The sequence below is a fragment of the Scyliorhinus torazame genome, chromosome 6 (assembly GCF_047496885.1).
Source record: "Scyliorhinus torazame isolate Kashiwa2021f chromosome 6, sScyTor2.1, whole genome shotgun sequence".
Lineage (NCBI taxonomy): Eukaryota > Metazoa > Chordata > Chondrichthyes > Carcharhiniformes > Scyliorhinidae > Scyliorhinus > Scyliorhinus torazame.
Window position 1 is genome coordinate 85269176 of NC_092712.1, and position 27231 is coordinate 85296406.

The 27231-nt window shown below is 49.0% G+C and overlaps 1 protein-coding gene across 1 annotated transcript in view; it reads right to left on the bottom strand.

The window, feature by feature from the left end:
- The window catches only part of LOC140424868 (phthioceranic/hydroxyphthioceranic acid synthase-like), a 37946-nt gene extending 12669 nt beyond the window's left edge, over positions 1 to 25277 (bottom strand). Inside the window, exons 1-4 of the mRNA XM_072508406.1 lie at positions 25208 to 25277; positions 12639 to 12792; positions 9169 to 9329; positions 8458 to 8661 (exon numbers count right to left, since the gene is read on the bottom strand). Of these exons, the coding sequence (XP_072364507.1) occupies positions 8458 to 8661; positions 9169 to 9329; positions 12639 to 12792; positions 25208 to 25265 (577 nt within the window). The 5' untranslated portion in view covers positions 25266 to 25277. The remainder of the gene's footprint in view (positions 1 to 8457; positions 8662 to 9168; positions 9330 to 12638; positions 12793 to 25207) is intronic.
- Between the last annotated feature and the right edge of the window lie 1954 nt (positions 25278 to 27231).

The window sequence follows — 27231 nt, forward strand, 5'->3', positions numbered from 1 at the left end:
GAGAAGCACAGGATGGTCATTGACTACAGTCAGACCATCAATCAGTACACACAGCTCGACGCGTACCCCCTCCCACGCATATCTGACATGGTCAATCAGATTGCGCAGTATCGAGTCTTTTCCACAGTGGACTTGAAGTCCGCCTACCACCATCTCCCTATCCGCCCGGAGGAACACCAATACACTGCATTCGAAGCAGATGGCCGCCTCTATCAATTCCTGAGGGTTCCCTTCGGCGTCACTAATTGGTTCTCGGTCTTCCAGCGAGAGATGGACCGAATGGTTGACCGGTACGGACTGCGGGCCATCTTCCCGTACCTAGATAACGTCACCATCTGCGGCCATGATCAGCAGGACCACGACGCAAACCCCCAAAAATTCCTCCAGACCGCCAAACTCCTTAATCTCACACAATAAGGAGAGAAGCGTGTTCTGCACCAACCGCTTAGCCACCCTTGGCTATGTCGTGGAAAATGAAGTCCTAGGGCCCGACCCCGACCGCATGCGCCTCCTCCTGGAACTCCCTCTCCCCCAGTGCCCCAAGGCCCTGAAACGATGCCTGGAGTTTTACTCCTATTACGCCCAGTGGGTCCCTAATTATGCGGACGAGGCCCGCCCACTCATTCAGTCCACAATTTTCCCCCTGGCGGCTGAAGCACGCCAGGCCTTCAATCTCATCAAGGCGGACATCGGCAAGGCCACGATGCACATGGTCGACGAGTCCCTCCTCTTTCAGGTGGAGAGCGATGCATCGGACGTAGCTCTGACCGCCACCCTCAACCAGGCGGGCAGGCCCGTGGCCTTCTTATCCCGCACCCTCCATGCCTCTGAAATTCGGCACTCCTCTGTCGAAAAGAAGGCCCAAGCCATTGTGGAAGCTGTGCGACATTACCTGGCCGGCAGGAGATTCACTCTCCTCACTGACCAACGGTCGGTTGCCTTTATGTTTAATAATACACAGCGGGGCAAGATCAAAAATGACAAGATCTTGAGGTGGAGAATCGAGCTCTCCACCTATAATTACGAGATTTTGTATCGCCCGGGGAAGCTCAACGAGCCCCCTGATGCCCTATCCCGCGGTACATGTGCCAGCGCACAAGTGGACCGACTCCGGGCTCTCCACTATGACCTCTGCCACCCGGGGGTCACCCGGTTCTTCCATTTCATCAAAACCCACAACCTGCCCGACTCCATTGAGGAGGTCAGGACCATCACCAGAGACTGCCAAGGCTATGCAGAGTGCAAGCCGCATTTCTACCAGCCAGATAGAGCGCACCTGGTGAAGGCCTCCCGCCCCTTTGAATGCATCACCTTGGACTCCCCTCCACTGACCGCAACACGTATTTCCTGAATGTGATTGATGCGTACTCCCGGTTCCCTTTTGCCATCCCATGCCCCGACAAAGCCCTGCATAGCATCTTCACTCTGTTCGGTTTCCCCACCTATATCTACAGTGATCGGGGATCCTCTTTCATGAGCGATGAGCTGCGTCAGTTTCCGCTCAGCAAGGGCATCGCCTCGAGCAGGACGACCAGCTACAACCCCTGGGGAAACGGACGGGTGGAGAGGGAGAACGGGACGGTCCGGAAGGCCATCCTGCTAGCCCTGCGGTCTAAAAATCTCCCTGTCTCCCACTGGCAGGAGGTCCTCCCCGACACGCTCCACTCCATCCATTTGCTCCTCTGCACCGTGAATAACGAGACCCTGCACGAACGTGTGTTTGCCTTCCCAGGAAGTCCACCTCCGGGGTCTCGCTCCCAACATTGCTGACAGTTCCTGGACCCGTCCTCCTCCGGAAGCATGTACGGACCCATAAGTCGGACCCCTTGATCGAAAAAGTCCACCTCTTGCATGCAAACCCGCAGTATGCCTGCATGGCACACACCGACGGGCGGCAAGACACAGTCTCCCTCCGGGACCTGGCACCCGTGGCATCCCCACCCACAACCCCCTACCTGACCACCCCCCCCCCCCCAGTTGCCTCATTTACCCCTGCGCCACTCACCCTCCCTCCAGTGAACCTCACCGCAGCCTCCACCCCAACAGGATCCGTCCTCACACTGGTTTCACCTCCAGAGTCGCAGGTGACCAAGTCGGCGCCCACATCACCACCAGGACTGAGGCGATCGCAGAGGAGGGTCAAGGCCCCAGACAGACTTAACTTGTAATGTTCCACCACCCCCGCCGGACTCTATTTTTTAACAGGGGGTGAATGTGATAGTCACCACTAGTGGCATACAATATGTATTGCGGCACTGCCCGTATATTAGAGGTTCAAGGGTAAATCCTTGCCTGATGGCTCCGCCCAGTAGGCGGCGTATAAAAGTGTGTGCTCTTCTGTGCTGCAGCCATTCTGGTTCCAGCTACAGGAGGCACAACATCTTGCTCGATAAAGCCTCGATTGTTCCACTATTCTCCTCTTTGTAGTAATTGACGGTGCATCAGTTTGGCAGTTGGTTAATTTTATAAGAATCCACACCGAGTAGGTCGAAAAAAAACCTTACATTGTTTTACAATAACTATCATATACAACTCCAATAGTTCCCTCCTGGATCTTCTCTAGTCGGTGTTTTGCTGGCCAACTCCACTTATACATAGCCAGAGATTGTTAACAGCCCCCCGCCCACTTATCAGGGGAGCTCGTATTCTGTAAGATCCACAGGGTAATTAATCACCCCTACCCCTTTGACCATGTTCAGGATAACAGTTTTTAGGGCAACATGGTAGCATAGTGGTTAGTACAGTTGCTTCACAGCTCCAGGGTCCCAGTTTCGATTCCCAGCTGCGTCACTGTCTGTGCAGAGTCTGCACGTACTCCCCGTGTCTGCGAAGGTTCCCTCCGGGTGCTCAGGCTTCCTCCCACAGTTCAAAGATGTGTGGCTTAGGTGGACTGGCCATGCTAAATTGCCCTTAGTGTCCAAAAAATATGAAGTGGAAATTACTGGGTTACGGGTACAGGGTGGGCTTCAGTAGGGTGCTCTTTGTAAGGGCCGGTGCAGACTCGATGGGCCGAATGACCTTCATCTGCACTGTAAATTCTATGATTCTATGGTACCCCACAGACCCATGTGAGTTGTAACATCCCTCCCCCACAATGTCCAAAGAATCCTCTGAAGACCGTGGCAAGGACGGCGTCAGACCATCTTGGCATCTGACTGGGCATTGTGCACCCAAGGTGCCGGATAGGGCTGCACCGATTCCGACAGGACTCACGTGGCGGCTGCAATTCCCAAGATTGTGCATTGAGGGTTCCTAATCGGAGACCTCCTGTGTCTTCATCTCCAAGTCTGAATTGCCGACCTCAGTCAACTCAACATCTTGACCCTCTTGGAGTTCTGCCTGGCCTGGTCAGGCAGCAGGTGCGGTTGTAAGGATGAGGAATTTTCCGAAGAAGTGGTCACCTGGACCCAATATGGTCATGGTGCTTTCTCATTGCACGATCCTGGGCTTGCACCTGGTAAGAAATTGGCCTTGTCTGGAGATGGATAACACTGGAGATCCACTGGGCGCTGTCAGCGAAGTTTTGAACAAACAGTCACCTGGTACAAAGTGTCTCGAAGGTTGACATCGAATGGGGCAACGCCCTTGCTCCACCTGATTGCAGTGCACTTTGCACCTATACTGGAAAAAGCATGCCAAGGCGGTGACAAAGTCTTAGGTCTATCAGCAATTCCGCAGTGTTTACCCCAGTCACTGTGTGCTGATGGTCCTGTAGCGAAACAAGAAACGAGCCAGCCAATCTTGAAGAATGTTTCTTGAGGACCCATTTAAATGTTTGCACTGCTCACTCCGCCAGACCATTAGAAGCCGGGTGGTATACAAAGAACACGAACAAAGAAAAGTACAGCACAGGAACAGGCCCTTCGGCCCTCCAAGCCCGTGCCGACCATGCTGCCCGACTAAACTACGATCTTCTACACTTCCTGGGTCCGTATCCCTCTATTCCCATCCTATTCATGCATTTGTCAAGATGCCCCTTAAATGTCAATATCGTCCCGGTTTCCACCACCTCCTCCGGTAGCGAGTTCCAGGCACCCACTACCCTCTGTGTAAAAAAACTTGCTTCGTACATCTACTCTAAACCTTTCCCCATGCACCTGAAATCTATGCCCCCTAGTAATTGACCCCTCTACCCTGGGGAAAAGCCTCTGACTATCCACTCTGTCTATGCCCCTCAAAATTTTGTAGACCTCTATCAGGTCGCCCCTCAACCTCCGTCGTTCCAGTGAGAACAAATGGAGTTTATTCAACCGCTCCTCATAGCTAATGCCCTCCATACCAGGCAACGTTCTGGTAAATCTCTTCTGCACCCTCTCTAAAGCCTCCACATCTTTCTGGTAGTGTGGCGACCAGAATTGAACACTATACTCCAAGTGTGGCCTAACTAAGGTTCTATACAGCTGCAACATGACTTGCCAATTCTTATACTCAATGCCCCGGCCAATGAAGGCAAGCATGCCGTCTGCCTTCTTGACTACCTTCTCCACCTGTGTTGCCCCTTTCAGTGACCTGTGGACCTGTACACCTAGATCTCTCTGACTTTCAGTACTCTTGAGGGTTCTACCATTCACTGTATATTCTCTACCTGCATTAGACCTTCCAAAATGCGTTACCTCACCCTCATCGCTATCCGCAATTCCACCAACCTTTGTGTCGTCTGCAAACTTACTAATCAGACCAGTTACATTTTCCTCCAAATCATTTATATATACTATAAACAGCAAAGGTCCCAGCACTGATCCCTGCGGAACACCACTAGTCACAGCCCTCCAATTAGAAAAGCATCCTTCCATTACTACTCACTGCCTTCTATGACCTAGCTAGTTCAGTATCCACCTTGCCAGCTCACCCCTGATCCCGTGTGACTTCACCTTTTGTACTCGTCTACCATGAGGGACCTTGTCAAAGGCCTTACTGAAGTCCATAGAGACAACATCCACTGCCCTACCTGCATCAATCATCTTTGTGACCTCTTCGAAAAACTCTATCAAGTTAGTGAGAAACGACCTCCCCTTCACAAAACCATGCTGCCTCTCACTAATACGGAATGGGAGTAGATCCTGTCTCAAAGAATTCTCTCCAGTAATTTCCCTACCACTGACGTAAGGCTCACCGGCCTGTAGTTCCCTGCATTATCCTTGCTGCCCTTCTTAAACAGAGGAACAACATTGTCTATTCTCCAGTCCTCCGGGACATCACCTGAAGACAGTGAGGATCCAAAGATTTCTGTCAAGTCCTCAGCAATTTCCTCTCTAGCCTCCTTCAGTATTCAGGGGTAGATCCCATCAGGCCCTGGGGACTTATCTACCTTAATATTTTTCAAGACGCCCAGCACCTCGTCTTTTTGGATCTCAATGTGACCCAGGCTATCTACACACCCTTCTCCAGACTCAACATCTACCAATTCCTTCTCTTTGGTGAATACTGATGCAAAGTATTCATTTAGCACCTCGCCCATTTCCTCTGGCTCCACACATAGATTCCCTTGCCTATCCTTCAGTGGGCCAACCCTTTCCCTGGCTACCCTCTTGTTTATGTCCGCGTAAAAAGCCTTGGGATTTTCCTGAACCCTATTTGCCAATGACTTTTCGTGACCTTTTCTAGCCCCCCTGACTCCTTGCTTAAGTTCCTTCCTACTTTCCTTGTATTCCACACAGGCTTCGTCTGTTCCCAGCCTTCTAGCCCTGACAAATGCCTCCTTTTTCTTTTTGACGAGGCCTACAATATCTCTCGTTTTGCAAGGTTCCCGAAAAGTGCCGTATTTATCCCTCTTCCTCACAGGAACATGCCAGTCCTGAATTCCTTTCAACGGACACTTGAAAGCCTCCCACATGTCAGATGTTGATTTACCCTCAAACATCCACCCCAAATCTATCAGTTCCCGCCTAATATTGTTATAATTAGCCTTCCCCCAATTTTGCACATTTACCCTAGGACCACTCTTATCCTTGTCCACCAGCACGTCTAATTCCAGTTGAATGCACTTTGGGTGTTTTTCTGAATACAATAAGAAGTCTTACAACACCAGGTTAAAGTTCAACAGGCTTGTTTCAAACACTAGCTTTTGGAGCACTGCTCCTTCCTCAGGTGAATGAAGAGGTATGTTCCAGAAACAATTAATTAGTAAATTAAATTTAAAAGTTTAAAAAAAGTTACTGTTAACTATATGTTTCCTAGCACTAGATTTCTACTATAAATGTGAAAGCTAAATACAGTACTCTCCGATCTCTGGCTTAGATACACCTCTAAATTATAATTCAGTAATTATGTTTAATTAGTTTACCAATGCTTAATTTTTTTAATTTAGTGTAGATTCCCAACCAGCTAATCAGGTCACAGCTTTTCTGTGATGTCAATTCAGTTTCCACACACACAATTTCAAAATGTAATAAAAGTAAAAATTAGTACAAATCACTTACTTGCCTTCTGAGGGTCTCAGATGCTCTCTGGTTCATTCCCTGCTTATTAAAAGTTACAGGCCAGAAGAAAGAGAGAGAGCAAAACAGTAGGGACAAAGCACCTTCTCCCACTCTGCACCAAACTACCTCACTGCACCAAATTACCAAGTTCCAAATTCCCACTCTGGATGTGTCTCACTCAGGCTGTGTCTCTTTGACCTGTGCAACGCTTACTGAGTGCGCTTTCTGTCTGTCTTTTATACAGACTTTAGCTGACCAGGATGACTCACACTACTTATACTTCAAAGAGAAGAATACAATGTGTACCTTTGTGCCCCTAAACAGGCCTCAGGTGACTGCCAGATAACTGCCTCTCAGCAATTAGGGTGGGGGCAGCTTCAGCCAATCAGACACTAGAACAAAGAACAAAGAACAAAAAAAGGACAGCATAGGAAAAGGCCCTTCGGCCCTCCAAGCCCGTGCCGACCATGCTGCCCGACTAAACTACAATCTTCTACACTTCCTGGGTCCGTATCCCTCTATTCCCATCCTATTCATGTATTTGTCAAGATGCCCCTTAAATGTCACTATATCTACACACTGCACTTTTGACTGAAAAACAACAGAATTAGACTGACCACTTTCCTTTCCTGATTACCTCACTGCACCAAATTATTAGAATTTGTCTGAATACAATGTGTACCTTTGTGCCTCTAAACAGGCCTCACGTGACTGCCAGATAACTGCCTCTCAGCAATTAGGGTGGGGGCAGCTTCAGCCAATCAGACACTAATCTACACACTGCACTTTTGACTAAAAAACAGCGGAATTAGACTTACAACTTACCTTTCCTGATTACCTCACTGCACCAAATTACCAAGTTCCAAATTCCCACCCTGGATGTGTCTCACTCAGACTGTGTCTCTTTGACCACACTTCAAACCACTGTGGTTGAGCATACAGGGTAATGTTGTTGTTCTCTTATTTTTGATCTCTATTTCCCCTTCAGTTATTACACCTTCTAAGCTCACGCTTTGGTTCTCACCCCCCTGCCATACTAGTTTAAATCCTCCCAAGTGACTCTAGCAAACCTCCCTGCCAGGATATTGGAGCCCCTTGAGTTTAAATGCAACCCGTCCTTCTTGTACAGGTTCCACTTGCCCCGGAAGAGATCCCAGTTGTCCAGAAATCTGAAACCCTTCCTTCTACATCACCAGTTTAGCCACATGTTTAGCTGCACTATCCTCCGATTTCTAGCCTCACTGACACGTGGCACAGGGAGTAATCCTGAGATTACAACCCGAGAGGTCCTGCTTCTGAGCTTACTGCCTAACTCCCTGAACTCCTTCTGGAGGACCTCAGCACTCTTCCTGCCTATGTCGTTAGTACCTATGTGTGCCACATTGACCTGTCTCACCGTCTGCGGACTGGGGTGGGAGTCTCACGACGGGAATGCTCTTCCTTCCGCCACCGCGTTGAGTCTTTATGGCGTTCAGTCCAGGGCAAACTTCCTCTCATATCACTTTTGCTTCTTTTCCCAATTACCTTAAATCTGAGCGCTCTGGCTCTCGATTCTCCCACCTATGGGAACAGTTTCTCCCCATCTACCCTCTCCAGGCCCCTCATAAATTTGAAAATTTCTATCAAATCTCCCCTGTGCCTAAAGCTCACATGAAGCTTAACAGCCAAACGTTTTTATTTAAGGTGTTTTTAATAAGTACAGTACATATACATTCCAAATAATGGTCTCCTATTTAAGAGGATGTGGAGGAATTTCTTCTCTGAGGATTGTTAATCTTTGGAATTCTCTACCTCATAGAACAGCGGAGGCTGCGTTATCGAGTATATTCAAGGCTGAATTAGACAGATTTTTGATCTACAAGAGAATCAAAAGGTTATGGGGTCGAGAAACAGGTAGGAAAATGGAATTGAGGCCAAATTCAGATCAGCGATGATCTTACTGAATGGTGGGGTAGGCTCGATGGGGCAAATAACCTCTTCATGCTCCTATTTCCTCTGTTTTTAAATGCTTATTAAAAAGTGAAATAATTACTCGTACCTTGCTTGATAGCCATTGAAGCATAGTGTAGAGCAACAAGGGATGATGAACATGCTGTGTCGATAGCCAATGAGGGTCCTGTAAGGTTGAAAGTGAAAGAAATCCTATTTGCTGCGATACTCATTGATGTCCCTGTCCCATTGTAATGGGTGATTTTGTTGGCAGCACTATTTAAAATTCCTTCATAGTCACGATTCATGAGTCCTAAAAGAAAAGCCAAGAATGAAGTTGTCATATATTACTGAGGAATATTGATGAGGAGTATATCTGTGCTCACACATTAAGTTGATCTTTTCTCTACACCTTGCTATAATTGTAACATTATATTCTGCAGTCTCTCCTTCCTTCCCTATGTACGGTATGCATTGTTTGTCCAGCATGCAAGAAACAATACTTTTCACTGCACACTAATACATGTGACAATAATAAATCAAATCAAGACATTAACCTTTGTGATTCCTTTTGTAGCTGTGGACTAGCATTTAGTAAATGGACATCCAAAGAGTAGTGTAAATGCACTTCCCCAACAGGCTGCATGGATGCTTTGTGAACTTAAATTTTCAAGAGTTAGGTTTTTGTTTGGTCAGGGTATCAAAAGTTATGAAAGATGGGTAAATGTTGTTGAAATACAAATCAGCCAAGATCCAGTCGAATGGCTGAACAAGTTTGAGGGGCAGAATGGTTTGTTTCCATGTAACAGATGGAACTCACCGATGAAAACTCCTGTTCTGCTGCCACTAATGTCTTCCATAGGCATCCCTGCATTTTCAAATGCTTTGTATGTGCACTCTAACAGAAGTTTGTGCTGTGGATCCATACTGTTGGCTTCTGTTTGGTTAATGTTGAACAACTTGTGGTCAAATTCATTAAACCTGGAAAATTTTTTTAAAAACAAGTTTACATTAATGACATGAAGGTGAATTTACAATGGGTGGGGGGTTCTCCTGCTCATCGGATATAATTTCAGCTGAAGAGTTGTGAAAACTCAGGAAACATGGCAGAGATGGAATTTATTGTTATTCCAGAGTTTCTGTGGCTTTATTGCTGAAATTTAATAAATTATAGGGAAATTAGGAGGGCTCGGAGGGGTCATGAAAAGTACTTGGCAAGTAGGATTAAGGTGAATCCCAAAGCTTTTTATTCATCTGTAACAAGCAAGAGGATGGCCAGGAAAAGGATTGGACCACTTAAGGACAGTGGGGGGAAATCTATGTGTTGGGCCAGAGGAAATGGACGAGGTACTAAATGAATACTTTGCATCAGTGTTCACTAAAGAAAGGGACTTTGTAGAAGTTGATTCTTGGGTAGGGTGTGTGGACAGTCTGGATCATGTTAACATCGAAAAGGAGGAGGTATTGGGTCTTTAAAAAAATATTAAGGTAGGTAAGCCTCCTGGGCCAGATGGGATATATCCCAGAATACTGAGGGCAGCAAGGGAGGAAATTACTGGGGCCTTGACTGACATTTTTGTATCCTCATTGGTACTGGTGAGATCCCAGAGGACTGGAGAATAGCTAATGTTGTACCTCTGTTTAAGAAAGGTAGCAGGAGTAATCCTGGAAACTATAGGCCGGTGAGCCTCACGTTTGTAGGAGGTAAATTATTGGAGAGAATTCTCAGCGACAGGATTTGTACACATTTGCAAACAAATGGACTCATAAGCAATAGACAGCATAGTTTTGTGAAGGGGAGGTCGTGCCTCACTAACTTGATGAGTTTTTTGAGGAAGTGACAAATCCTAGTTTCCAGGATTACTCCTGCTACCTTTCTTAAACAGAGGTACAACATTAGCTATTCTCCAGTCCTCTGGGATCTCACCAGTACCAATGAGGATACAAAAATGTCAGTCAAGGCCCCAGTAATTTCCTCCCTTGCTGCCCTCAGTATTCTGGGATATATCCCATCTGGCCCAGGAGGCTTACCTACCTTAATATGATTGATGAGGGGAGGGCGGTGGATGTTGTTTACATGAACTTCAGTCAAGCTTTTGACAAGGTGCTTCATGGCAGACTGGTTCAAAAGGTGAAGTCACACGGGATCAGAGGTGAGGTGGTAAGATGGATACAGAACTGGCTCGGACACAGAAGGCAAAGGGTAGCAGTAGAAGGGTATTTTTCTGAATACAATAAGAAGTCTTACAACACCAAGTTAAAGTCCAACAGGTTTGTTTCAAACACTAGCTTTCGGAGCGCTGCTCCTTCCTCAGGTGAATGAAGAGGTATGTTCCAGAAACATACATGTAGACAAAGTCTATATTGTGCCAAGCCAGGACAGTTCAATTGAAACAATTCACACCTCTTTAACCTGGGGTTAGCCCTATCTCTGGATCTGTAAAGACTTAATTACCTGCAAATGCTCGCATTCAAAGCATTGTCTTGCATCTTTGACTTTGTCTAAATATATGTTTCTGGAAAATACCTCTTCATTCACCTGAGGAAGGAGCAGTGCTCTGAAAGCTAGTGTTTGAAATATACCTGTTGGACTTTAACCTGGTGTTATAAGATTTCTTACTGTGCTCACCCCAGTCCAATGCCGGCATCTCCACATCATGGTTTTCTAAATGGAAGATTGTGACTAGTGGTGTCCACAGGAATCGGTGCTTGGGCCTCTGTTGTTTGTGGTGTACAGAAATGATGTGGCAGGAGAGCAGCATGGTGGCGCAGTGGGTTAACCCTGTTGCCTCACGGTGCTGAGGTCCCAGGTTCGATCCCGGCTCTGGGTCACTGTCTGTGTGGACAAACACGTTCTCCCCGTGTTTGTGTGGGTTTTGCCCCCACAACCCAAAAGATGTGCAGGCTAGGTGGATTGGCCATGCTAAATTGCCCCTTAGTTGCAAAAAACAAAATGAATTGGGTACTCTAAATTTATTTTTTTAATTATAAAAATAAATGACTTGGAGGGAAATGTAGCTGGTCTGATTAATAAGTTTGCAGATGACACCAAGGTTGGTGGAGTAGCAGATAGTGTTGAGGATTGTCAGAAGATACAGCAGAACATAGATAGGTTGGAGACTTGGGCAGAAAAATGGCAAATGGAGTTTAATCTGGACAAATGTGTGGTAATGCATTTTGGTAGGTCTAACATAGAGGGGAAATATACCGTAAATGGTAAAACTCTTAGGAATATAGAAAGTCAGAGAGATCTGGGTGTGCAGGTCCATAGATCTTTGAAGGTGGCAACAGAAGTGGGCAAGGTAGTCAAGAAAGCATACACAACGCTTACATTCATTGGACAGGGTATCAAGTATTAAAACTGGCAAGTCATGCTACAGTTGTATAGAACCTTGGTAAGGCTGCACTTGGACTATTGCACACAATTCTGATCGCCACACTACCAGAAGGATGTGGAGGCTTTGGAGATGGTGCAGAGGAGGTTTACCAGGATGTTGCCTGGTCTGGAGAGTGTTAGCTATGTACAAATGCTGAATAGACTTGGACTGCTATCATTAGAAAGATGGAGGTTGAGGGGTGACCTGAAAGAGGTCTACAAGATCATGAGGTGCATGGATAGAGTGGATGGGCAGGCACTCTTTCCCAAGTTGGAGGGGGCAGTCACCAGTGGGCATAGGTTTAAGGTTTGTGGGGCAAAGTTTAAGGACATATGCGAGGCAGATTTTTTTATGCAGAAGGTGGTGAGTGCCTGGAACACGTTGCCAGGGGAGGTTGTGGAAGCAGATACATTAACGACATTCAAAAGGCATCTTGACAAACACATGACTAGGATGGGTATAGAGGGATACGGCACAAGGAAGTGCTGAAGATTTTGGCAAAGGGTGCTATCATGACCGGTACAGGCTGGAAGGGCCAAAGGGCCTGTTCCTGTGCTGTATTGTTCTTTGTTCTATGCAGATAACCACACCCCCCCAACCCCCATGCAGCCAAATTAGAAATGTGAGAGAAATGTGAAGTTATGTATTGTGTACGGAAGAAAAGGAGATGCAATATAAACTAATTGGCACAGGAACAGAGAGAGAAGTTTGAATTTATGATCATTTATGGTTACATTCTTTGATTTCTTATTTAAGTCAAACTGTTTTTTGCTGCATTTACCTCCAAGTTCAAATAGATCTCAAGATTTAGAATACAATATTTCAATTGGCTGATTGCTCCTTATTGATTTATAATCATTAAGACTCTCTCATCATTGACGTTATTATTGTAGAATATTTTCTGCAGCATTACCCTTCGATTAAACATGCGCGTTTTGTGATCATTTTTCCAACTTTGTTGTCATCTGTGTCATGCCAGAATTTAGTATCGAATCGATCTGGTGGAATATCTACAACACAGTTTCTTCCCTCATGAAGAACTTTCCAGAAATTGTCAATGCCTTCCCCTGAAAATAAAACACAAGAATTCAGACGGGAATCACAGGTATTAAAATTCATTCTAAATACGTCAGTAAAATTGTCTGAAGAAAGACGGTGTCATTGGTTCTGACAGCTCTTGCTGGCCACATGGCCAATGCTCACATCCTTTTTTTCCAAATATGCTTCATTCATAAAATATCTAAAAATAAATTCCAAAACATTTCAAATTGGTAATTACTGAATGCAATCACATTACATGTTTCTCGTAGAGCATGTTGCACCCTGACATGTCTCAATTCAATTGCGATACATGTGGGGCGGAGACTCCGCCCCACCGCTCCAGTTTTCCGCTGCAGCGTGCCCTGCTGACAGCGGGATTGCCTGTCCCACCAGCCAGCCAATGGAGTTTCCCATTGTGGGAAGCCCCACGCCATCAGGAAATCCCCGGGCGTGGGCGCGCTGCCGGAGCAACGGAGAATCCTGCCAGTGGAGAATCCAGCCCATGACATTTACCAGATACACAGTTTCCAGCCCCTCGATGTACTATGGCTGAAAGGCCAGAGATAATTACCTTTCCCTATTGCGCCGTTTGTGGAGCATGCCCCAAGCTTTAGTGCCTCCCTCAGCATGTAGTCCTGGCTCATAGAATGTGCCAGTTTACAACACCCGGGCATGGATAACTCTTTGTACTGGAAGGCCAACAAGTTTCAGGCAGACCAAAAAGTGTCTTTCACTGAGTTGATAATCCTCCAGCCATGGTTGATATTTGTCTCAGTATGTGTCCCTGAGAACATCCCGTGGAGTCACGGAACTGCACAGGATAAACCTTGACAAAAACCACTTGATGCGCAATCAATTACACTCAAGGCAAAGTGATTTCATATCTGAAGGCTTTAATCTACTAGAACTCTTTCCCCAGCAGCTTCGATACAGAAAGTGAAGGCTGCTGGGATGGCACCGTCTCTTATACTCCGCCTGTCAGGGCAGAGCTATGTTCAACAGCCAATGGTAGACTCCTGGGTCTAACCAATGGTCATCAGCCTCTTAGGTACCGCAATACCTGGTACTATCACATTCACCCACTGTTAAAAAAGAGCCCGGCGGAGGTGGTGGCCAGCGTTAATAGTCGCTTTTAGCATGGTATGACCAGGTATGGAGGTACCGTGATGTTGAGGATATTTACAAAGTGTTCACAGTGCAGCAATCAGTTGATCGGGTGGCCTGGTCATCCTTCTGGAGCATCTGGGCTTCGGTGGTGGTTCTGATGGGGGTCCCGGTGGTTGCGACTCCGGGAGCGTGGTGTCGTCCTCCCTGGCAGCTTTGTCACCCCTAGGCGGAGCTGTGGGGGCAAAAGGTTGACACGAGGGGGGGGGGGGGCGCCTGTAGGGGGCGGCGGTGGGTGGTCGGGCCTAGGCAGGAGCGGCGAGAGTACTGACCCTCCAGTGAGGTGCTGTGGGGGAGGTGGGGGTGGGTGCAATGGTTCGGGTGCGCGTGGGGTTCCGGCGGGCGCCAGGTCCCGAAGGGATACTGTGTCTTGCCGGCAGTCAGGGAACGCTACGTAGGCATACTGGGGGTTAGCGTGCAGCAGGTGGACCCTCTCAACCAACGGGTCTGACTTGTGTGCCCGCACGTGCTTCCGAAACAGGATGGGTCCGGGTGTCGCTAGCCAGGTTGGGAGCGAGGTCCCGGAGGAGGGCTTCCTGGGGAAAACAAGGAGACGTTCATGAGGTGTCTGATTTGTGGTTGTACAGAGCAGCGACCGGATGGCATGGAGGGCCATCGGGAGGACCTCTTGCCAGCGGGAGGCCGTAGGGCCAGTAGAACGGTCTTCCAGACCATTCTGTTCTACCTCTCCATCTGCCCGTTTCCCCGGGGGTTGTAACTGGTCGTCCAGCTCGAGGCGATGCCCTTGTTGACCAGGAATTGATGCAGTTCGTCGTTCATAAAGGAGGCCCCTCTATCACTGTGAATGTACGCGGGGAAACCGAACAGTGTAAAGATACCCTGGAGGGCCTTGATGACGGTGGTTGTGGTCATGTCGGGGCAGGGGATGGCGAATGGGAATCGGGAGTACTCGTCAATCACGTTCAGGGATTATGTGTTGCGGTCGGTGGAGGGGAGGGGCCCTTTGAAATCCATGCTAAGGAGTTCAAAGGGACGGGAAGCCTTTATCAGGTGCGCCCTCTCTGGCCGGTAGAAGTGCGGTTTGCACTCTGCGCAGATTTGGCAGTCCCTGGTGACTGACCTGACCTCCTCGATGGAGTAGGGCAGGTTGCGGGTCTTGACAAAATGGAATAAGCGAGTGACCTCCGGGTGGCAGAGGTCCTCGTGGAGGGATCGGAGGCGGTCCACTTGTGCGATGGCACAAGTGCCGCGGGACAGGGCATCAGGAGGCTCATTTAGCTTCCGCGGACGGTACAAGATCTCGTAGTTGAAGGTGGAGAGTTCTATCCTCCACCGCAAGATCTTGTCGTTTTTAATCTTGCCCCGCTGTGCATTATCGAACATGAAGGCAACTGACCGTTGGTCCATGAGGAGAGTGAATCTCCTGCTGGCCAGGTAATGCCTCCAGTGTCGCACAGCTTCTACTATGGCTTGTGCCTCTTTTTCGACCGAGGAATGGCGAATTTCGGAAGCATGGAGGGTACGGGAGAAGAAAGCCACGGGCCTGCCCGCTTGGTTGAGGGTGGCCGCCAGAGCGACGTCGGACGCATCACTCTTGACCTGGAAGGGGAGGGACTCGTCGATGGCGCGCATCGTGGCCTTTGCAATGCCTGCTTTGATGCGGCTGAAGACCTGGCGGGCCTCCGTCGACAGGGGGAAGGTTGTGGACTGGATCAGGGGTCGGGCTTTGTCTGCGTAATTTGGGACCCACTGTGCATAATAGCTGAAGAACCCGAGGCAGCACTTCAGGGCCTTGGGGCAGTGAGGGAGCATGCGCTCAGGGCCTACGACTCCACTTCGCACTACGTAGCCTAGAATGCCTAGACGGTTGGTGCTAAACACCCATTTATCCTTATTGTATGTCAGATTAAGGATTTTCGCGGTCTGGAGAAATTTGTGGAGATTGGTGTCATGGTCCTGCTGGTCATGGCCGCAGATGGTGATGTTATCCAGATACGGGAACATTGCACGTAAGCCGTACCGGTCAACCATTCGGTCCATCTCTCGCTGGAAGACCGAGACCCCATTAGTGACACCAAAGGGGACTCTTAAAAATTGATAGAGCCTGCTTCGAAGGCAGTGTACTTGCGGTCACTAGTGCGGAGGGGTAGCTGGTGGTAGGCGGACTTGAGATCCACCGTGGGGAAGACCTTGCATTGTGCAATCCTGTTTACCAGGTCGGCTATGCGGGGGAGAGTGTACGCGTCCAGCTGCGTAAACCTGTTAATGGTCTGGCTGCAGTCAATGACCATCCTATGCTTCGACCAGGTCTTTACCACTGCTACTTGAGCTCTCCAGGGACTGTTACTCGCTTCGATGACCACTTCCCCCAGCAGCCTTTGGACCTCTGACCTGATGAAGGTCCGGTCCTGGGCACTGTACCGCCTGCTCCTGGTGGAGACGGGTTTGAATCCGGGATGAGGTTCGCAAACAGGGAAGGCGGGTCGACCTTAAGGGTCGCAAGGCCGCAGACAGTAAGGGGAGGTATAGGGCCGCCGAATTTAAAGGTCAGGCTTTGCAAATGGCATTTCAAGTCCAGCCCCAGGAGGGTGGCTGCGCAGAGGTGCGGCAGGACGTACAGGTGGAAATTGTGGAATTCCCTGCCTTGGACAGTGAGGTTCGCTAGGCAGAACCCCTTTATCTCCACCGAGTGTGACCCGGAGGCCAGGGAGATCCTTTGATTTACAGGGTGGGCTACAAGTGAACAGCGCCTTACCGTGTCGGGGTGAACAAAGCTTTCTGTGCTCCCAGAGTCAATCAGGCAAGACGTCTCGTGGCCGTTAATGAAGACCGTCGTTGTAGCTGTTGCGAGTGTCCGGGGTCGACTTTGGTCCAGTGTCACCGAGGCCAGATGAAGCAATTGCGTGTTCTGATCGGACAGAGTGTAGTCGGCCGTGCTGGGGGCCTCGGGCCCCATCCAAGATGGCGTCACCCATGGGTCGCACATGGCGTCTGGGGATTAACAAGATGGCGGCGACGATGGACAAAATGGCGGTGCCCACCCATCCAGCGTGGTGTCCGGGGGCCAAGATGGCGGCGCCCGTGTGTCGCACGTGGCCCTAGGATAGGGGGGTGGTGGTGAGCGCTGGCCGTTCGGGGCCTGAAGGGGGGGTTGCCGCGGCGGTCCATAGTCACTGGAGACCGCGGCCACGGTGAGGCCTGGCAGACCCCCACAAAGTGGCCCTTCTTGCCGCACCCTTTGCAGGCGGCGGTGCGGGCCAGGCAGCGCGGGCGCGGATGATTCGCTTGCCTGCAGAAGAAACAGCAGGGCCCGGCGGCGTTAGCGGGCCATCTCGTAGCGCACGCCTGCGGGGTCAGGCGGAAGGTCTGTGGGGCTGCCGCTGCAGGGTGCCACGCAGCCAAGGGGGCCGCCGCACGGTCGGGCACAAAGGACTGCGCGTATTTGTAGGCAATGTCCATGGACCCTGCCAGGGCCTGTGCCTCTCTAAGTCCCAGAGTGTCCCTTTCTAGGAGTCTTCGGCGGATATCTGGGGAGCTCATACCTGCTACGAAAGCATCCCTGATTAAAAGTTCCGTGTGCTCACTCCCCGAAACTTGCGGGCAGCCACAGTTTCGGCCCAGCACCAATAGCGCCCGCTAGAAATCTTCCAACGTATCCTTGGGGCTTTTCCGCCTAGTCGTAAGCAGGTGACGAGCGTAGACCTGGTTTATAGGGCGGCTATAATGTCCTTCTAGCAGTTCGATCGCGGCAGCATAGTTCGCCGCCTCCTCGATAAGGGGGTAGATCCCAGGGCTGACCCGTGAGCGCAGTAAATGCATTTTCTGTCCTTCCGTTGGGGTGCCTACGACCGTCTCGAGGTAGCCCTTAAAGCACGCCAGCCAGTGTTTAAAAATTGCAGCAGAGTTCTCCGCGTGGGGGCTGAGCTGAAGGCACTCCTGTTTGATCCATCCTTCCAACTTAAGTTGTAGTAGATTAAATTGATGCGCAATCAATTACACTCAAGGCAAAATGATTTCATAACTGAAGGCTTTAATCTACTAGAACTCTTTCCCCAGCAGCTTCGATACAGAAAGTGAAGGCTGCTGGGACGGCACCGTCTCTTATACTCCGCCTGTCAGGGCAGAGCTACGTACAACAGCCAATGGTAGACTCCTGGGTCTAACCAATGGTCATCAGCCTCTTAGGTACCGCAATACCTGGTACTACCACACCACTGCATGTCTTTCCAGACATTTTTGGAATGGCTCATTCCTGAAGAAGGTGTGTGAGTCTCTTCCCCATCACAGCTGCTTTGAGGACAACATGCGATGGTGCAAAGACTTTGGTCATACATGAAGGATCTGATGGGGAGTGCACTTCTCATCACCCGTCAAACTACATCTTGCTTCTTGTTTGGAAATTCTGGCGATGAGACATTCTGCCAAATGACTTTGACAGTCTGCTCAGGGAACAATCTATCAGGACCCAACATCTCCTATTCCCCCAGGACCTCAAGTATGTTATGGGCAACACAATTCCTGATGGGCAAGTGGCCAAAGTGGTTCTTCTGTACAAACATTTCTACGAGGGACAGGTGATGTGACACAGGGTTCACACACAGTTTGATGCAGCTGCAGACAAAGATCGCCATCAGGATGGGGTAACGCTTGACACATTTCAACTCCCCCCTCTATCCAGAGTTTTTAACATGGTGTCACAAAGTCATGTAACTCCCTGGTCTTCCTGTAAGTGACAGTCAGCCAGTAGGGGGCAGTGGTCAGAGATGAACATCGGCTTGCACATCAGTGGATTTGACTGTGAATACTCAGGTCACAAACAGGACATCTATCCTGGAATGGATGAGCACATCTGGCCATAACCATCTGTATCTACGCAGTGATCCAAGGGCAGCATTGTAGCACAGTGGTTAGCACTGTTGCTTCACAGCGCCAGGGTCCCAGGTTCGATTCCCGGCTTGGGTCACTGTCTGTGCGGAGTCTGCACGTTCTCCCCGTGTCTGTGTGAGTTTCCTCCGGGTGCTCCGGTTTTCTCCCACAAGTCCCGAAAGAAATGAGATAATTTGAACTTTCTGAATTCTTCCTCTATGTACCCGGACAGGCACCGGAGTGTAGCGACTAGGTGATTTTCACAGTAACTTCATTGCAGTGTTAATGCAGCCTACTTGTGACAACAAAGATTACTTATTTTTAAATTTATTTTAGATATCGTGCAGCTTAGGATCTTTTACCATTTCCATCAGGAGTCTGGACATGACATCTAAGTTGCTGTCAGCCCTGCTGGATCATACAGTTGCACCGATGATGGAGGTGAAGTCACTGCCCAGAACGACCGGCCTGGATGTTGCCAGTTGCAGTGGGAACTGCTGAAGGCCGGCTAGTGTTCATTCTTTACAGCTGGGGTACACACATTAATTATTCTTAGGGAAGCATTTATATTTTATGTCTGTTTCGAAGGGGCGACTACCCTCTACCATCTTATTTTTGGTGCTGGTGAAGTTGCCTCCCACAGCAGAGTATCCAGACCAGAGGAACAGCAATAATTTCCTCCTGACCAGATCAATGGCCTGTGAGACCATCAGCTTGATCATTGTCTATCGTTGCCGAGGTGTAGTGTCCCACAGTCCTGCAGGAACAGCAGGTCAACTTTGACACTGGCCAGGTAATCCAAGGCAAAAACACATCACAAAATGGATTTAATGCTCTGCACATTTATGGTGTCAATTTGTTTACCCATTTAACTATTTTAGATTACCAGCGCAAAAGTCTATTAATGTTCAATTTCCTGAATGCGCTCTGCATACCCGTGGTGTTTGCAGACTGTTACACACTCTCAGGCCTGAGATAACAATCCTGTTCTGCCCGGGGACGCTTGTTCGAACTGGGTGACATCAGGGGAGCCGTGTACCCAGGGAAGGCTGGGTTATTCTCAAATGGTGCTGTTATTCTACTCTATTCCTCATCCAGGGCATTGCTGCTCCTTTCGACCAGCATTAAGGGGCAACAATTACAGCAAAGTTCAAGCATGGTCTTCATTACTGTCTTCTTCATCACGGCCATCGTTGTCATTACTCCAAAGCGAGCATTGAGGTTACCCCCACCTTTTTCACAGTAACTTCATTGCAGTGTTAATGTGAGCCGACTTGTGACAATAATAAAGATTATTATTATTCATCACTACCATTGTCGTCATCACTTCGAAGCCGGCATCAGGGTTACCCAAAAACTGAAGGCTCACAACTCAGAGTTTACACCTAATTTGAGGCATAAGGCCGAGAAGTTTTGGGTAAATTGCTCCACTGCTTTGTGGGTGTTCCAGGAGATCAGAAGACTAAATACTGACAGAAAATCCAGAGTGGAGTCACGTAGGCAGTAATCTGCTAAATTTCTGGAAGCTCCTGCAGCTGAGCTTGTACCAAACAATCCCGTGGACACCATCAGCAATTCTTGGGCAAGTCAGGGTTTCCATGCTTCTTCCCCAGGCCTGAGCCCTGGAGAGGACATTCCAGCTTCCTGGTTCACATTGGCACAATGCGGATTCTCACTCGATTGGTGTAGAACATGAGCACCAGAGATTACTTCCAACAGTGGAAGAGATCATAGCACCTCATTGGATGACTACCGCTCGCCTCAAGCTGGGCATCCCCCAGTCAGGTAGGTGTTGTTCCTCCACAGCCTGCTTGCTTCAGTGAACGCTTGGACCTTAAGAGTGTCATCTCTTGCCAGGTGGGTTGTTAATCTATGCACCAGGCAGGATGAACAACAAAGACAAATTTGCATCTCAAGCTGTAACGTAAGGACCACGCATCTTGGCCTGAGCAATAACCTTCTGCAGGTTGATGACACATGCAAGAAAGCTGTGATCAAAGAACTTACAAGGCTCAATGTGGACATTGCTGTGCTGACAAAACTAAGCTCACTCAAAGTGGATCCCATAAAGAGAAATACTACATGTTCTTCTGGCAGGGAAACACTTGAGCATGTAGTTGGATTTGCAGTAAATTATCCCTACTGATAATTGCACATGTACCCCGCACTGTCCCACAGAAGGCTCAAATTGACTTTGTGCTCTTTGCTTTTCCACAAGCACAGGCCCTAACGTAAAAACTCAATCTCTGGCTTGACGATCGGAGATTCCAGCCCTGTATCTTCTTGGGATCTTCAATGCAAGAGTGAGTACCAACTACACAGCTTGGCCAATGTGTGTAGGACACCAGCAAATTGACAAAATGAATGAAAATGGACAGAAGTTACTGGAGCTATGCGATTACTATGAATTCTGTGTGACAAATGGTTACTTCCAAACTAAGCTGTGCCACAAGGTGTCCTGGAGACATCCGAGAACACGCCACTAACACCAGCTAGATTCCATCATCACCAGACATCCAACCCTCAAAAGTGTCCTCATCATTCGTAGCTATCGCAGCCCTGACTGAGACGCTGACCACTTTCTGGTGTGCAGCAAGGTCAGGCCGCAAAAAGAAAGGTCATCATCAGATCAACACTTACTGTACCACTGGCCCGGAAAGGACCTAGGAGTTCCTCAACATCCTTGTTCAGGCTCTTTTTTAAAGCAATGCTCAAGGTCACAGTGCAGTGTCAAAGGAGATCATTTACTCAACACCATCCATAATTCTGCAATCACTATGCAGGGGAAATAAATTAGAGGAATGATGGTTTCAGGCTTGTTAAACTGAAATGAAACCAGTTGCTGCAACCATGAGGAGAACCCTCATGACTAGGCGGCACGGTCGCACAGTGGTTAGCACTGTTGCTTCACAACACCAGGTTCCCAGGTTCGATTCCCGGCTTGGGTCACGGTCTGTGTGGAATCTGCATGTTCTCCACGTGTGTTTCCTCCAGGTACTCCAGTTTCCTCCCACAGGTCCTGAAAGACGTGCTTGTCAGGTGAATAGGACATTCTGAATTCTCCCTCTCTGTGCACCCGAACGGGTGCTGTAGTGTGGCGACTAGGTGGTGGGATTCTCTGACCCTCCGCGCCGAAATCACGCTCAGTGCTGGGGCGGAGAATTACCCAAAATAGGCTCCCACGCCTAAACGCGATTCCCCGGCGACTGGAGAATCACGGCAGTTGCGCGTGCGCGATTGACGCGTCCCCGCAGCGATTCTCCGCGCTCGACGGGGCGAGTGCCCATCGGGATCCACCGAGTCCCGCCAGCTCCTTCGCGTATGGTCCCACCTGGTGGGACCTCGGCATCGCGGCTGCGAGGGCCGTCCTGGTGGGGGGGGGGGTTCTGACTCCAGGGGGGGGGGCCTCCACAGTGGCCAGGCCCGCGATCGGGTGCTACCGATCGGCGGGCGCGCTCATTCCGGGGGGGGAGGAGGCTATGTTCCTCCTGGCTGGACCCTTGTAGTGCTCCACCATGTTGCGCGGTGGCCGGCGCGAATACGGCCACCGCGCAACATGGTGGACCCGCGGCCGGCCGCCATGCACGTGCGCGGATCCGCGGTCGGAAGTGCAGGGACCCATATCCACAGCAGCAGCTGCGGGGAGCACATCGGTGCCCTGCCAGCTCCCTGAACGGCGCAGAATCACTCCGGACTTTTCAAAAAAAGTCTGGAGTGATTCGCACCCGTTTTCCGGCGGGCATGGGGACACAGCCCCATTTTTGGAGAATCCTGCCCAGGGACTTTTCACAGTAAATTCATTACAGTGTTCCTGTAAGCCTGTTTGTGGAATAAAGATACATAGATAAATCAATCAATCAACCAATCAATCAATCAATCAATCAACCTATCAATCTACAAGCGAGTGCCCAGCAAACAAAGTCAACGGGCGGGTTCTCTGATCCTGAGGCTAAACGCTGTCGTGTTTCTCGACGGCATCAACATCGCCTCGGGAGCAGCCATTCTGACCCCTACAGGGAGCCAGCACGGCACTGGAACGACCCACGGCGCTCCAGCTGCCGATCCCGGCGTCAGATGGGCGCTGCAGGTCTGCGCATGCGCAGTGGATTCTCCATAGCCAGACACCGAAATTACGTTCGGCAATCGGGTGGAGAATGGATTTTGGCGTCAAAATCGTGGCCGGCGCCAGTTTGACACCCATCTGCCATGCTCCGCAACCCAAACTGGCGTCATCACAATGCGGATGTGTGCTGCGCGCCGTTTAAATGCCATTGGCGCTTCATCAGCTGGTCCTTCACCCCCGATTGGCCGAGTTATCAACGGCGTGGGACACATGTGGTCCCAACCGTGTGGGAAGCCAGGGTGAGGGCTGTGGACTGTGTCCAGCGCCGCCAAATCTAGGGATTCGTGCCAGTGGCCGGGGGGGCATTCTGCAAGGGCTGGGGGTACTGGTGGGGTGTCGGCCAGGGGGTGGGCAGTGGGGTCGAGTTTGGCAGGTTGGGGTCACGCATGGCTGGCGCCATGTTGTACGGTGCACCCGGTGTAGGTCGTCATCCCTGCTCGTGCATGGCCTGTGACCCGGACATTCTCCAGCTGTTTTCGGCACGGTAGGCGGGAGTTCAGTCGCCACCAGTGTTCGACCCTCACCGGTCCCGGAATCGGTGAGGGTTGCATGTCAATTTTTTGGTCGTAAAGACCACAGATTCTCCGCTGGCGCCGGCACTTAGCTGCTGAAACGGAGAATCCAGCTCCTTACCTTTGTAGAAATGGCTAACATGGCAGATGCACATAGACACTTAATTAATTTGGTGGACATTCGTGAATTTTAAGTAACGACCAATGCCTGGATAACAAATCATGTTCTGAGTGACAGACAGTTGTTTGAATAAATCAGATAGCCTCTGCTGAGAATTAGAACCAATGAAGTAAATAAGGGGCTGAGGCATAGATAAAGAATTCCTTGAGAATGTGATCCATGTGCCTGATTAGAAGAAGAATTTTAGCCTTCCGATATTCTTGAAGCAATCGTGAAAAATTACTTTTAAAAAAGCCTTTTGTTGAAATTACTTTTATTTTGTAAATCTGGAGTTACTTTTACGTTGAAGCTTTTTGCTTTCACTCTTCAGCATCTCAAGGACCTTTCAATGTTTTCTCAAAAGTTTTTTGATTTAATTTTATGCAAATGTACCAAGTGAATTATTGAAAATAATTGCTTTGTGTACCTCTTCAACCGGACTGAGTACCTCCTCCTGTGTAAGAGATAAGAGGATCTATCTGCGTAGTTCACTTTTGCTTCTAAAAATCGTGAAACTAGAGTGGCAGCTGCTAAGGGAGAGAGAGAGGGTACGGAGAATGTCCAACATGGGCATAGCGTGTTGACAGTTGTGCCGCTAGCTGGGGGGCTTCTGTCAGGGCTGGGGGGAGTAGTGTGGGTTGGCCAGGAGGTGGGCTGTGGAGTCAGGGTGGACGGACATGGAACACCGCAGCTGGCAAGGCAGCCATGCAGCTGCACTTACCGCTAACAGCCCGCTTTGAACCTGGTGCTATTGGTCATAGAGGTGTCCCCCCAGTGCACCCCCTGGGTGCCCTCTGGCCCCAGATGACCTGTCAGCTGTATGGGTGTGTTCCAGCACAACCAGTGCCATTTTTTGGGCTGGGGTGAGTGTGTGTGGGTCGTGTAATGTGTATGTGCAGCTGCAGCTTGTCAGTCTCCCCAGAGTCGATCACGAACCCGGCGTAACCCGCACCATTTCTCAGTAGAATCACGTGTGTGAAATCGGTCCAGGTGCGGCGCCAGTTTTTCTGTCATAAAAGTCCACGGATTCTCCGTTGGCGTCAACACTTCTCAGAAACGGAGAATCCTGTCCAGCAGTTTTGGGAAGGTCGAGAGCTGTTGCCATTGTACTGGGTCTTGAATCTCCCCAACTATCAGTGGATTGGCTGGTCTAATGGCAGCTGTCACATCCTGAAAGCTGATACAACAGCCTGCATCGCAGTCACTGTGTCTGGAAATCAGGATGAGATGGACTGTTCTTTCATTTTCAGTCACCAGAGCAGCAAAGAGGCACCAACTGATCTTAGTTAATTTGATTCATTGAAACAAAACTAACAATTCTCTGCTCTTCACTGTTCCCCCCAGTTGAAACTGAATGTTGAACATATAAATTGTGTATAAATTGGAAATTTATGATTAATCCTCTGATTTATATTGTCCATGGGCATAAAGGATTATCAGGGTCATCCATACACAGTGACTCGGGAGGGGAAGTTACATTTGTGTTCAAATAAATGGGCAGAAAATTAATTGGTCCCATGACGAGCGAGTGAGTTATCACACCTGTGAGCAAGTAGCCCTTTATGCTCAAGCATTAGAGTAAAATCTGCCCTAATTCATCTGCATTGTATAATAATGTCAATAACAATACGTAATTCCAATCCTCATTTACCTACCTCCAGGAAAATTGCATCCTATTCCAACAATTGCTATTTCTTCACCTTTGTTCTCCATTTTTTGTTGTTTGTGTCTATTGGTAAAAAAAAGAATACAGCAAAATTTTAACTATTTTAAATAATACTTGGTTATTATCAGACTGCCAAGAGTACTTTAAAAAAAAATTTTGTGTACCCAATTCATTTTTTCCAATTACGGGGCAATTTAGTGTGGCCAATCCACCTAACCTGCACATCTTTGGGTTGTGAGGGCAAACACGGGGAGAATGTGCAAACTCCACAGGGACAGTGACCCATAACCGGGATCGAACCTGGGACCTCGGCGCCGTGAGGCAACAGGGCTAACCCACTGCACCACCGTGCTGCCCTGCCACGAGTACTTTTGATATTCCTGCCTCCATTAAGAATGTAGAACAAATGTGATGAATGGTTACTGTACCCTTAACATCATGTAGGTGATGCCCCTTTAAGACCGTGTTTGGAACCCTGGGGCACTCCGCCTCCGGCTCCGCCCACCAGGGAGCCGTTTATAAGGTGACGCCCTGTAGGCGGCACCCAGTAAGCACACATCTCGGCAGCAGGCCTTCATTTGCCAATCTGCACTCTTGTGCCATTATTGAGGGTACGACAACAACGTAACAAGGACTGACAATTATAGAGTCCTGGAATGCTTACAGCACAGAGCAAATCCACCCCATTGAGTTTGTGCGAGCTCTCTGTAAGATCAATTCAGCTAGTCCCACTACCCCACATTTTCCCTGAAATAAAGGATCTTCTATTCTAATTTACCAGGGACACTCCATTCTCAAACCATCCAAATTGGACTTCCTCCAATAAGTATTGTCATTCAGGATTGTGCTATGTTTTTTTTTCGACAGGCAATCTAAATCTTATGTTACTTTAAAAAATCCAATTAAGGGGCAGTTTAACGTGGCCAATCCACCTACCCTGCACATCTTTGGGTTGTGGGGGTGAGACCCATGCAGACGCAGGGAGAATATGCAAACTCCACACAGACAGTGACCCGGGGCTGGGATCGAACCCGGGTCCTCGGCACCGAGCTAATCACTGCTCCATTGTGTCTACCAACCTGATGTTACTTTGATCGCTGTTTCCTCAATGTTACCTTACTGACCTAGTTGATCCCCTCAGTCCACAAAACCAGATCCAGCAATGCTTCCTTCTTTGTTTGTTACATCAGAAACATACGAATCAAGAACTCTGGAACTCTCTGCTGAAAATCCTCTTCCTCTCTGTCACCTCAGTTGCTATCCCCATTTATATTAGGATAATTGAACTTAATATTTCTTGGGTGGCCTCCTAGGGCCATTGGTTAGACTGCAGTTAAATCACACAAGCCGGTGGGAGTTTGTATTGTACAAACTGCCTAGTTTTGTCAAAGATCGCAATTTACTTCTCCTTCAAGGTGAGACACAAATTCTGTTACTCTCTTTTGCAATTGCTTCAGATGAATATCCTGGTTCTTTGGTTATTACTGAAAGTCCTGCAATTATTCATTTTAAAATTGTGACATATTATTATTGTTAACACTGTGCCAGTCATCAGCCTGAGGGAAAATGTATTTGAAACATAACATAAATGACAAGTGCTAAAAGGATGGATTATCAATTCTATTACTTAAAGGTAATGGGCATGATCGACCACCCGTGTTGCACCCGAAAGGCGGCGCATGCGGCCAGTAGATGCTGGGAGATCCCTCCCCGGGATCCACCCAGCTCACCACACAAGATCTAACGCAACCTCGTGTGTTGTCGCAATCTGAATCCAGACCATTGTGGGCGGGATCACTCTCTGGTAAATCTCCATATTAGAGTGAGACAGCTGGTCTCACTCTAATATGCACTTGCCGGATCTAACGAGGCCCTGGGATCTAACCCCTTCGCCTCGGAGACCTCGGGCAAGTGCCATTCAGTGCTGGACTCCAAAGATGGGGACTAAACATGTAGCCATCTGGGATGGCCACTTCCAGAATACAAAATGGAAGTTTGAAAAGATTGCAGGGA